The sequence below is a fragment of the Melanerpes formicivorus genome, unplaced genomic scaffold (genome assembly GCF_026170545.1).
Source record: "Melanerpes formicivorus ecotype bairdi unplaced genomic scaffold, bMelFor1.0.p_v2 SCAF_3, whole genome shotgun sequence".
Lineage (NCBI taxonomy): Eukaryota > Metazoa > Chordata > Aves > Piciformes > Picidae > Melanerpes > Melanerpes formicivorus.
Window position 1 is genome coordinate 42,837,277 of NW_027142355.1, and position 13,233 is coordinate 42,850,509.

The 13,233-nt window shown below is 46.7% G+C and overlaps 1 protein-coding gene across 3 annotated transcripts in view; it reads right to left on the reverse strand.

The window, feature by feature from the left end:
• Positions 1-1,458: 1,458 nt before the first annotated feature.
• The window catches only part of STK38L (serine/threonine kinase 38 like), a 65,906-nt gene continuing 54,131 nt past the window's right edge, over positions 1,459-13,233 (reverse strand). For 2 of the 3 annotated variants that reach the window (XM_068170887.1, XM_068170889.1), the window contains exons 12-14: positions 10,739-10,834; positions 8,162-8,253; positions 1,459-5,501 (exon numbers count right to left, since the gene is read on the reverse strand). In XM_068170887.1, coding sequence (XP_068026988.1) covers positions 5,374-5,501; positions 8,162-8,253; positions 10,739-10,834 — 316 coding nt within the window. In that variant the 3' untranslated portion in view covers positions 1,459-5,373. The remainder of the gene's footprint in view (positions 5,502-8,161; positions 8,254-10,738; positions 10,835-13,233) is intronic. The other variant, XM_068170885.1, reaches the window with a different exon arrangement.

The window sequence follows — 13,233 nt, forward strand, 5'->3', positions numbered from 1 at the left end:
CACATGTGCACAAGACTCTCCCAGGGGAAGGTCCTGGAGCCTGCTTCCACTGAGGGCTCTGTCACCTTCTTTGTATTCCAGTCCCCCTCTCCGGTCCCTTAGGGGCAGATTGCACTTGCAGCCCTGAAAGCAAACAAGGTGTCACACAAGTGTGTATCTAACTCTTGCTATCTGGAGCTGCCACCTCTGTTCCAAAAGGTAGAGCAGAGGCTGTCCTTATGCTTTTACACAATCAACTTCAAGGTCACAGTGCTTACTCTGATGAGGAGCTATCTGTCCTCTCAATATCATTTAGTTCCCTGGGCAGGAAATGCAAAGGCAAGGGCAGATTTTATACTTGGAGGTCAGAGGATGGGCAGAGACACCTCAGGGGAAAGGAACTGCTACCATTTGGAGGTGGGCTGCCTAGGGACAGCACACACAGAGCATGTGTATCCCACAAGGAGAGTGTAAGCAGCAGCAGATGGTGGCTCCCTAGAAACAGATTAAAGCAGCTGATATGGAAACAAGATACAGCATTGAGGGTCAGTTCAGATCAGAAACAAACTGTTCCTAGAAGAGCTCTGACTTGATTGGGAAATGAGAAACCTGGGTTAATATCCCTCCTTAACATCAGAAGGCTCAAGCCTACATACCCCATTTCCAGAGAAAAGCAAGCTCCATGCTCAGAGCAGCCTGGCCCAGTGCTCGCTCACACTCAAAGTGAGAACTGCTTTCCTTCTGTTTATGTGGAACCTCCTGTGTTCTAGTTTGTGTTCACTGCCCCTTGTCCTGTCACTGGACACTGCTGAGAAGAGTCTGGCTACATCCTGCTGACACTTACCCTTTAGCTACTGATCAGCATTAATGAAATCCCCTCTCATTCTCCTGCAGACTAACAGACCCAGGTCTCTCAGCCCTTTCACCTACGGTAGATGTTCAGTCCCCAGATTACCTTAGTGGCTCTCTGCTGGACTCTTTCAAGTGGTTCCTTGCCTTTCTTCCATCTAAGGAGCTTACAACTGGACACAGCATTCCGGATGAGGCCTTGCCAAGGCAAACTGGAGGTGGAGGAGAACATCCCTGAACCTGCAGAGGTGTGGCCACATTCATCTTCATGCACCCCAGAATAGTTTGCCGTCTTGGCCACGGGGGCACACAGCGGGCTCGTGGTTTCTCCAGCTGTTTCTACAACGAATCGAAGTACATGACTGCTCAGGGAAGCCTTTCTTGGATAAATGATGGAAAGAAGTGTCTTGTGAAGAGCCACAGCCATTCAGAACAAGCTTCCCATAAGCCTGTAGTTGACAATTCATTGCTGTCTCTACTTTCTGACTGAGAGCGGCAACAGTGGAGTTTCCGTTGTCCTTGGAATCCAAGATGAGAACACACAAAATAGTCTCTCAATTCCTTTGATATCTCCTGCTCCAGGAGCTAAACAAATCCAGTCCACTGATGTGAAAAAATGAACCCAGCAACTTTACAAAAAGAATGCTACTTTTATTTTCAAGTGCTGTAAAAAGCCTCATATAAATTTTTATAATGCTTCTCTAGGTAACTTTCCCAACCACAACTAATGAAACACTCCAGGAAAAATAGAATAAAATAGAGCAGTCGCCGTTTTGCCTCTGAGAAGGAGCTGCTGGAATATATCCACGTTAAAGTGACAAGGTACAGTATGTTACAATGCTTGCAGCTGCTTGTGTTACTGGAAAAGCGAGAGCACTTCAGTGTTTGAGTAGAACCAGGAGCAACTGCAGTACGCCCTGCTCGCTGTCACCTTTTCACAAGGAGCCAACCCAATGCCCTTGGTACTGCTTATGCCCAGTTACCCAAGTAGTGTGGAGAGCTCTGGCCGAGCCCCTTTGCCCAGGTGAATCCACCCATGACAGATGCTGTTATTCCATACTGTATCCAGCAGCTCAGGTGTTCAACAATTGACCTACAAAAGTAACACTTGTGTAACTCTCCAGCAAGGCAAAGTTAACAGTGCAGATGCAGTATCAACAGGGTTTGATTGCTGAATGCTGGCCATTTTTTTTAACTCCTTTTGCACATGCAACCACCTCTGTTGATGTCCTGTACCTAAGGCCACTCATTCATGCTGCTTGGAGTTAGAACAAAGGTGCAAAAGCTCAGCTGTTTCCCAGTCCATGCTACCTCCCCAGGCTGAGGGCGTTCAGCTCAAATTTGGCTTCAGGATCACCACTGCCCTTGATGCACTCAAGTTTTCCCTGCTGGAATAGGCTGACTTCCCAGCAAACCTTGATAACTATTTGCATACATCAGTCCACACTTTAACTAAAGGTAACCAAGCATACTTCCAGGAAACAGATTTTCACATGGTTGCAATCATCAAGCCATTTCAGGATCTTTGGTACACCAACAGTAAGAAAAATAAATGGCACACTTGGCAAACATCACCAAAGGGAAAACACAAAACCCTCCAAAGGAATGAGACAAAAAAACAAACAAGATATGTTGAAACTTCCTCTTTTTCAAAAGCCAGTGTAGATTAACCTCCTGTCCTCTTCAATTCATTACAGTGTCACAGTTTTACCTCACAAAAACCCCACCAAAACAACCCCTCCCCCCCAAAAAAAGCCTTCTTGAAAGCATCAGTTAGTATTTTAACTTGACTTGCTAAGTAAAAGAATGCTGTATCAAAAAATCTCCAGACAAACCAACCCAACCAAATCCACTACCACAATGCAGGAGTTTGTGCTAAATGGACTGCAGGCTGCTTCCCTGTGGACACACCTCCTCTATGAGCACACACATGATAAATCAGCTGTACTTATTTAAATGAGCATTGTCTTTAGTGCCACAAATATAAAGGGTGAGCTTTTCCCCAGGTTTGTGAACCAGTCAGTATGATGTACACATTAAGAGACAGCTATCAATTAAGTCTGCATTTCTCTCTCCTTCCCCAAATCCCACAGCAAACAAAAATCATCACAACTGTGACTGAGTAGTTGTAGCTTCCATGAAATCTGCCTCAGCAAGTTCAGGCAAAGGTTTCTTTTTACTATGACACAAATAGGCTTACTGTGGCCTTTTGACATGGGGTATTTGCAGGAATTCCACTCCTGGTGCACAGAGTGCCCCAGGAATAAGATTGGGAATCAAACCAAACTATTCTCTTTTGACTAGCAGTGTCTTTTGAGGCCCAGTTTGCATCTCAGCTGTTTTCTGCCCAAGTTCCTCTGTCTTGGTAGCCTGGAGTGAATGCCTTAGAAAAAGGAATTGCCTTTCCTGGTAAGCTTCAGAAGCTGCTAGAGCACTGGCAGAATGAAGTCTGAAAGCATAAAGGTGGATTGAAGTGATGATTGCTTTTGGACAGTTGTAGGATGGATACAGCTTGAGCTTCGCTAGGATGACAATGCTAGGAGCAAGACTGGAGAGTGAGGGATCTTGCCTCAGTGGCAGTAAAAAGATGATAATTAGTGTGAGGTCTGCAAAGGAAAACTGGGAGATCAGTGAGCTGTTCCTACAGAAGTCCAGCCTTCAGGCAGGATGTTAGCATGGCCATTTTCTTCTGCTCTAACACTGCATATGCTGGATGGGCTCTGAGGCACTGGCTGCTCCTCTTGAGGAGCTGCAGACTAAAATTCTCTGTAGAAATGCAGCATAAGGAACAAATGTTAAATGCTTTGAGACAAAGTATGGGAAGAAAGATACCACTGAAGCCCTTCAGGAGCCTAACAGTTATTGGGTCAGGGAAGCCAACATGCCACTGGTAAACAGAAATCCTGCTGGTGGTCTATGCAGTAGCTGAACACCCCAGTGTGTTTTTGAAGCATATAAATAGTTCTGGACAGCTGATACCATAGCACTGAAAGCAATAAATATTCCTGCAATGGTTTTATATTTGCTCTGCTTCTTCAGTTACTGGGGAAGTCTTCATCACTCTCAATCTGATGCCATTTTTTGGTTACAGAAGTCTCTGTTGTGACAGATTCAAATTACTGTAAATAATATGCTAGGACAAGCAAAGATACAGATAAACTTGACTGCAGTCAGGTCACTGCAAACTGTTCAAGGAGTATGGCTCAGTCCCAAACCACTGCTGGGCTGAGAAGCAAAAACAGCATGGAAGATGTATGGAGGGATTTCTGCTTTGATTTCCCTGCCCCAGGAGAAGCGTGACCTGTCTCTGCTGTCAGTTTGTCAGCACTGTTCAGACTGGGGAGACTAGCCCAATCCAGTCCTAGATGGTTGTGATGCTTGGAAAGCGGGATGCAGACTCAGTAATCCCATGGTCCGCACTGGATGGAGATAGTAGAGGCTGGAGCCCACAGAAGAGCCTGAGTCTAATGGAGGGCTCCATTACCCTAGGCTGGCAGAGGCTGCTGTGCTTGTTCAGGGAGGGGAAAAAACACCAACAAAGGCTAGAGCAGAATCCCTTCTGCCTACAAGTTCTTGGGAGACAAAGAAAGGGCAGCAATTTGATTCCTTCTCTAGAATACATTTTGCACAGAGAAAAGGCTGTTTGAATTCCTAGGAGCAAAAAGCTCACCTGGCTTCACAGCAGAGCTGGGAATGCAGTCCTGGAAAGTGACATCTCTTCAGGACTTGGCATTAGAAAGTTTCCTTATTAAAAAGTTTTAATTCTGTTAAAAAAATAACCTTCTATTCAGATTCCTTTTGATTTCCAAAGCTGCCAGAAGGCATCGTCATTTCAAACAGTAATATCCACCCAGCTAGCATTTAAAGCAGAAATACCACTAAAGAGGTGACCACCAAACAGAGTGGAAAATGGAAGAGGAGAAGGAATGATCAGGATAAAGCTCTCCAGTGCAGAGAAGAAACAGTAGGCAGAGTACAATCAGGGCCCCAGGACACTGCTGTTCTGAGCAACTCAGTGTTGTCATGGGCTGTCTGCAGACCACAGCTGGAACACCACTGGGCAGCTGCTCAGAGAACTCTGCAAATGTGGGCAACGTTTTGGAGTTGGTGTTTTTGTTTGGGTTTGGTTTGAAGCAACCCAGCAGGTAAGCAGTGTAACACCAGTGCTGCATGACATGGTACGCTTTACTCCTGGGGGGATGAGAGGCTTTACAGTACAAAGAAAGCCACAGTACAGAGAGGCATAGTTAACCGTTACGCACAGGTGGGCAGTGCAATTCCAGGGATGGACTCGCCTTTTATTCCAGTACCTTTGTATAATAAAGTTAACAAAAATACTCAAATATAAAAAAAAGCAAAAAAAGAAAAGCCAGCTGGCACTGCCAACTAATTCCTGCAGTAGTCTCAGAAATCCTAATCCTGTAGAATTTCCTTGTGAAATGGATGTGCAGAGTCAATGAAGGGATTAGTAACACCAAGCAGGTCTGGTGATGCAGCTACCTGAGGTTTGTATTTTCACTTCTTCCGTGGCTCTGTGTGTTTGCTTCACAACTTCCCAGCTTTCATGTACGAGGGGATGGAGCCACGCTGCGTCAGCCCTTCGAACCTCTTGTAGGTGTAATTGAGGAAAACCCAGTCTTTGGATTTGTAGTCAGGTTCCGTTGTGTTTGGCACTGCGGTTCAGAAACAACAGGAAAACCAAGCCAGTCACAACTGCTGCTGCTTCTGAGAGGGACCTCTCACACAACACCTCTCGAAACAGCACCGAGATCTTATTTCCCTAAGCAGCAGAAGCGCCTTGAAGGCATCCTGTCCGCTACCTTTTGGCAATGGTCTTGTGGTGGGTTGAAATCTCCTCCCCCCCCCTCCATGAACAAAGAGTTATCATTTCAGCACATGTCTGAAGTGGAACGTTCTTTCCCCCCTCCTCTTCTTTTTTGCTTAGCGTGTCTGCACACAGCAGGCTTCCGTACCTCGGCAGGAAGCTCTCAAGCACCCAGAGAGCTATAAAAATGTACCATGTAGAATGCCCCATGCACAAATACCTGGATACATATGGAATTATCCTCACCACAGACAGAAAAACGATACATCCAAATTATTCCAAGATAGCTACAAATGGCAGACAGTACTCTCCTAGGCCTCCCCCACTGAGGCTTCTACAGCCTCCTTCTGTTTTACGGAGGACCAAAAGAACCTGCCACACTGCACATGGATCCTCACTGCAGTGGCCTTCTCTACTGAGCTCTCCATCTGCTGCTTTTAGAGATCTAGAGCAGTATTTTCAACTCAAGATGCAAAACACACCAGCATAAAATTTTGTATTTAGGCATTTGGAGACACAGTAACATTTTCAGCAAGTCTGAAATGCTAAGAGCAATACTAATGGAAGTGGCATCATCTAAATGTGGACTTCAATGGCTTACCTTAGGCACTGGAGACTCACTACTTCTGCATTAAAGGGACAAAATTTCCTTCCCATTCAATAAAAGCCATGGCAGGAAAAAATAAAACCCAAACAATGGCCAAACCCAGCATCTTGATATTTCTCTGGGTGTTAGCACATCTAGACGTATCAATTAATCATTTGAACATATGTGCCTGTCTTTAAGCCATTCATAATCAATTGAGAACAGTGTGGGCTCAGAGAAATTGCCATGTCAGAGAATCAAGCCTTTGGAAGGTATTACAATTTCCTGCTACTTGCCAATAAAAATTAAACACACAACAGAATCACAGAAGACACCTGGTTGAAAGAGACCTCAGATCATCCACTCCAACCTTCAACCCAGCACTGAAGGGTCAACACTAAACCATGTACCTAAGCCCCAGTCCACACCTCCAGGGAGAGTGACTGCATCACTGCCCTGGAAAGACCATTCCAATGTCTGAGAACCCTCTCTGTGGAGAAGTATTTCCTAGCATCCAGCCTAACCCTCCCCTGGTGCAGCCTGAAACCATTTCCTCTACTCATGTCGCTTGCCAAGAAGAGGCTGCCCCCTCCTCACTTCAACCTCCCTTCAGGTACTTGTAGGGAGCAATGAGGTCTCCCTTCAGCCTCCTCTTCTCCACACTGAACAACCCCAGCTCCCTCAGAGGCTCCTCGGGGCTCCTCTCCAGCCTTGCTGCCCTTCTCTGGACACACTCCAGAAGCTCAATGTCCTTCCTGTCTAGTGAGGGGTCCAGAACTGAACACAATGCTCCAGGTGTGAACCTTAAATATTTGCAGAACCATTCAGGTTCATAAATCACCATGTGAAACAATCACCAGTCCACAACCTTCTGCCCACCAACACGTGAACATTTGCGCTTGGCAAGAAACAAAGCAGTCTTAAGTACCCAAAGCACATCAGTGCAAGTTTAACTACAATTTAGTACAGAGGAAATGTGCTGTTTGCTGGCATCCCTATAGAGCCAAACCTTTCTTAAAGGTTGATTTACTTTCTTCCCTAAAGCTCAAAGACTTTAAGTTTTTCTCCCCCTCTTAAGTTTTAAGGGTATAGCATCTATAAGCCATTATAGGCTTACATTGGTATTAGCACCAGAGTTAGAGAACAGTTGGACCTGGTGACCTTAAAGGTCTTTTCTGACCAAAATGATTCTATGACTCTGAAGGCCAGTCTCTGGATCAAGTTTGTGTATTACCCTGGCTATGGAATCAGACAAATGTATCTGAACAACAAGAAGCAGCATCTGGGGAGTACTGCGACATGTCACCAACTGTAAATGCCACATTTTGATGGCAGTCTGTCCCACTTTGAGGCAGATCCTCTCTTGCCTCCCACTGGGGCAGGAAAAGAAATGAGACTCAGACAAATGGATTACAGAAGTGCTGGGAAGTTTAACTGGACAAGCAGTGAGTGTTCTACAGAGAACTGTAAGTGCAGTGACCAAAAGGATCCCAAAGCATACAGAGTCCCTCACAGCATACCCAGAAGCCACCCAGCACATCCCTGCTCCCCACCTGAGGGTATACCCAAAACCCCCAGGGCTCTTTCTTCACCCCCTCTCCACTGTTAGGCTAATCTCAGCTGGCCAGATCTGAGATTGCCCTTCCCCCTTCTCATCCTGGCATTAGGCCTAGCCAGGCCCAAGAGGCCTTGAGATAACTCCCCTTCCACTACCAGATAGGGAGCATCTCCCACAGGAATGGCAAGGGAAGAAAGAGGAAGTGTGAGACCTTGCAGAGGGGTTTATAGGGAGCAGGACATCATGGGAATGAAAGACACTGTTTCCTGTGTCCACCCCCTGGGCTGGACACCCGGGGCACCAGAGGTGCAGCCTGTATGGCAGCAGCAGGAGGCACCCAGCCCAAAGTGCCACACAGTCTCACCTGGCTGTAAAATGTCTGATTCAGGAAACTCATCGAAGTTTGAAGTATCATCAATACTTTTGATCTCTATAGGAATAGCAGCTGGTCTTTCTCTGCAAAGTGAAATAAAAGCCAGAACAGTGAAAACTAGCAAGAGTGACGTGAAGTCCCAGTTTTGCTTAACTCAGCTTGTTAAAACATCCCTTTAAAGCACAGAAGTTCCACTGAGTCCATCAGAGATGCATCTGACTTGCCTGGTTTGTTGACATCATTGGGAGATTTACTGGTTTCCTATCTAGCATCAGTATCTTGGGAAACTTGGGGCAAACAATTTCCCCATTAACTGAGACAGCAACCCACACTTACCTGCCGTGGAGCTATCACCATGATCGTGGCTGTCACTGAGAACCACTGCGGTTGCCTGGCTTCATAAACCCAGCCTACCCTGCTGAGCAGGATTCTACTTGCATCGAGAGCCATCAGAGGTCTTGCTTTACAACTCCAGTGCTCAGCAGCCTGGATCTCAGCCAAAGACCTTTCAGCTGTAGCTCCTTTTTCTGACACCTGCTCACCAGTCTCTCTCCCCCCGGACTGGTTGGCTCTGACATGGTTCTGCTGTAGAATCATGAAATAGAATCACAGAATTTTTTCAGTTGGAAAAGACCTTTAAGATTATTGAGTCCAAGCGGTACCAAACTACCAAGCTAAACTGTGTCCCTTGGCACCACATCTCTGCCTCTTTTAAACATCTCCAGGGGTGGGGATTCAACCACCTTCCTGGGGAGCCCATTCCAGGGTTTGAGAACCTTTGCTGTGAAGAAGCTTCTTCTAATGTCCAATCTAAACCTTCTGTTGTGCAACCTGAGGCCACTTCATCTCATCCTATAACTTCTTACTAGGGAGGAGAGACCAAGACCCACCTCACACCAACCTCCTTTGTTGTGGAGAATGCGATCTCCCCTCAGCCTCCTTTTCTCCAGACTAAACACCAACTCCCTCAGCTGCTCCTCAGCAGACCTGTTCTTCAGACCTTTTGCCAGCTTAATCACGCTTCTCTGGACCTGCTCCCAGCACCTCAATTTCTTTCCTGTAGTGAGGGCCACAAAACTGGACCCAGTACTCAAGGTGTGGCCTCACCAGTGCCGAGTATCCCCAGACTGTACTCAGTCCTGCTTGTTACACTATCTCTGATACAAGTCAGGACATCATTGGCTTTCTTGGATGCCTGAACACAGTGCTGGCTCATATCTAAACAGCTGCCAACCAAAACCCCAGGTCTTGCTCTGCGGGGCAGCTTCCCAGCCGCTCCTCTCCGAGCCTAGCGCTTTGTCTGGGGTTGTGACCCCTGCAGCTCAACCATTAGGCAGCCCTTCAAGGAATGTTAAGGTGGGATTCAAAGTAGCTTAAGTAATTTATCCCACAAAAGCCTTCAAACTGGAATATGGCACTGTGGGAAAGTCATCCCTTTGCACTTGTGTAACTTATTACAAGTGTAATTATTACAATTACATCCACTTCGGGGTGGAAAAGGGAAACCCTTTTGCCAGGCTGCCAGATGTGGCATGAACAGATATGTCACTGCTCTCGTTGCTTATTAATGCCTCCCACGCTGAAAGGTGAGTTAAAGAAGATTTTCTGCACTGGAGGAAATTAACAGCTAGACAATCAGATGCCCACAGGAAGGATTTTCACATAGAGAACTACAGCACCACTGAAACAGCAGCCTACCTTAAAAAGAGGCTGAACAGTAGCCATCATCTTAACCCAAAGTCTGCTCTAAAGCTGTTGCCACTTTGGGTCCCTGCAAAGGCTGATTAGGCACTGGAATGGACGGCCCAGGGAGGTGGTGGAGTTGCCATCAGTGGAGGTCGTGAGGAAAAGATTGGATGTGGCATGGTTTAGCTGGTGTTGCAGTGTCAGGTCATAAGCTGGACTTGATGATCTCAGAGGTCTTTTCCAGTCTTAATAATTCTGTGAAAGGTAGCTCAGCATCTGCAGGCACAAGCTCAGGCTGGAGCTGGTTTGGCTGCCTCAGCCAGGCCCTTTACTCAGGCCTGGCCCAGAAGGATTTGGCCAGAGAGGCTGCAACTGAGGCAAGCCAGTACCTCTGCCCAGCACTGTGCAGACACGGGTGTAGCATCTGCAGCATGCAGTAAAGACATACCCCTGTGCTCTCCTACTTGCTCTCTCCCTTCATCCATCTACTTCCCCTGCATTGTTTGGAACAGGGTTTGCTTTTCTTGTGCTCCCATTACAAAAAAGTCAAGGAAAGCACCAGCTGCAAAGCCCATGAGTGCTGGAAGAGGTGGTCCCTGCTGAGATCAGAGCACAGATCAGGAATTACATGGTCACTCGACCACAACCTCTTTCCTTCTTGGGCACTCTGGGGCCATCAGAGGCATCTCAAGACAGTTAAACAGATCTATGAATGTCAGTGAAGCCTAAGAATCTTCTGTCATCCACCTACTGCCAGGAGCTGCCTTTCAACATAGAAGATAAATGGAAATAATTATCCTTGACATCATAGTGCATGAAATTCTTGCTTCAGTGGCTTTTATTCTCTCGATGAAGTACATGTCTCTCTATATATATACACACCTGATATGGCCCCAGTCTACTCCTTCAAAAAATGGATGACTTTTTATCTCCTCTACTCCATTACTACCAATTCTATTTTCCGAGTCGATACAAAACCTGAAAAAGGGAGAGGGGGAGAGGAAAGGAAGTGTTACAATAAAAGCTGGCAGAAGCAACAGCAAATAGAACTGCTGTGGGAATCTGAGGAAGTCCTTTCAAATTGTTCCATCACTTGGCATGACATAAAAGCAGCCTGTTGCATCTAGGAGAGAAGAGAGAGAGTAGAAGCAGAATATGATGCAGAGGCCCAACCCAAAAGAGCTATGATGACAGTAACTTACACTTTCCTCCAGCTGCTGAAGCCCTGTCTTCAAGGTTTGTGAAAAGCTGCTGCAAGTTCTAGCCCTGTCAGATTAGTTTGGAAGGGAAGCTTCAATCCTTAACACCGAAAATCCCTCTACATCTTCACCATTATTTAAAACCCATGGTTCAAAGTTGAGCTAATAGGAACAGATACACTTAGTCAAGCAGGACTGCTCCCAAGTGTAGCAGTTTGGAACTACAATGGGCCAGACATTCAAAACATGCCTGTTCTGCCTATCACTCTACTCATCCCTCTCCTTAGGGGTCCAGGCGATGGTGGTACCAAGACCCAAGGCCTGCTTCTGATAAAGCCCAGCTGCATAACCTTGAAATTATCAATGTATGAGAAACAGCTCTAAGAAAAGTCTGGGGAGTAGCAGAAAAAGGTGAATCTGAGAGACAGTGATAGGATTGTTGACATGGGGACTTACATGCTGAAGTAGCCAGGGGGAAAAACACTGAGAAGGAAAACTATAAAATGCTAAATGATCAAAGCAGGGAAGTGAAAGCAAGTTAAGGATGTATTCTGACAGCAAGTCAAGCACTTATTCTGGGGAGTTCACAGTCTCACAGTATCATCGAGTCCAACCTAATTCCCTTCTCTCCTGGACTGATGCCAGTCTGGACCTGGCTAGAAAACCTGCTGAAGTATCCTATCAAGGAGCCTGGTGAATACAGTGGTACTTGGCCTAGGAGTTCACTAGATCCTAGCTATGTGCTAGCAAAGGTATAACTGCAATGTATTTTTTTTACACTGTCCTTGCAGTCTCTTTGAGGGTGGCAAAATGTGTCAACAGTGACACAAAGAGGAAGGTTTACAACACAGGAGAAAACAGAAAGCTTGGTCCTTCCAGTTGTGGAATCACCTGAGGGGTGGTACTCGGTAGCAGGGGAGTGTGGGCTGCTGCTCTAACAGGCACCTGGCCTTTGTTAAATGAAATCCTGCCTGCCTAGGTGAACAGAATCTCTGGTTGTCAATTGAGTTATCCTGAACTCAATCTCTCCACACAATCACATCATTCAGATTTGCCAGGCAGTTTTCACATTAATGCACTGCAATTAAAAAACACAGGGGTCACCTTCTCACTGGGTAGGGACACTCCAGCAGGAAATTCAGTAAGACAGCAAGTTAGGCTATAAGCTGTCTCCAGTTACAGACTGGAATGATCTTTTACATGCAGATGAGTGTCACTTAGGGGGAAAAAAAGCCCAAACAACAAACCAAACCACACCAAAGCTGTTTATATTCCTACTGCAGCCCAGACAGTTGGTTGATGCTGAGTACTAGTAGACCTCAAACCTTGTAACAATGGTTAGCCAAGACAAGGCTCAGGCTTTGTCTGAGCTTGAGCTTTATAGTTTGCTTTGATTTGCATCCATTAAAATAAAGAATCTTAATCAGCAACTTCTTTTAAGATGAACTTTGGCCATGGCAACCCCATGCAGAGCTACAGGCTGGGGTCAGAGTGGCTGGAGGGCTGCCAAACAGAGTGGGACCTGGGGGTGCTGAATGACAGCTGCCTAAACATGAGCCAGCAGTGTGCCCAGGTGGCCAAGAAGGCCAATGGCATCCTGGCCTGCATTAGGAACAGTGTGGCCAGCAGGAGCAGGGAAGTCATTGTGCCCCTGGACTCTGCATTGGTTAGGCCACACCTTGAGTCCTGTGTCCAGTTCTGGGCCCCTCAGTTTAGGAAGGACATTGAGAGACTTGAAAGTGTCCAGAGAAGGGCAACAAGGCTGGGGAGAGGCCTTGAGTGCAGCCCTGTGAGGTGGGGCTGAGGGAGCTGGGGTTGTTTAGCCTGGAGAAGAGGAGGCTCAGGGGAGACCTCATTGCTCTCTACAACTACCTGAAGGGAGGTTGTAGACAGGCAGAGGTTGGTCTCTTCTCCCAGGCAACCAGCACCAGAACAAGAGGACACAGTCTCAAGCTGTGCCAGGGGAAGTTTAGGCTGGAGGTGAGGAGAAAGTTCTTCACTGAGAGAGTCATTGGCCATTGGGATGTGCTGCCCAGGGAGGTGGTGGAGTCCCCATCCCTGGAGGTGTTCAAGAGGGGATTGGATGTGGCACTTGGTGCCATGGTCTGGTCATGAGGTCTGTGGTGACAGGTTGGACTCGATCTTTGAGGTCTCTTCCAACCTTGGTGATACTGTGAA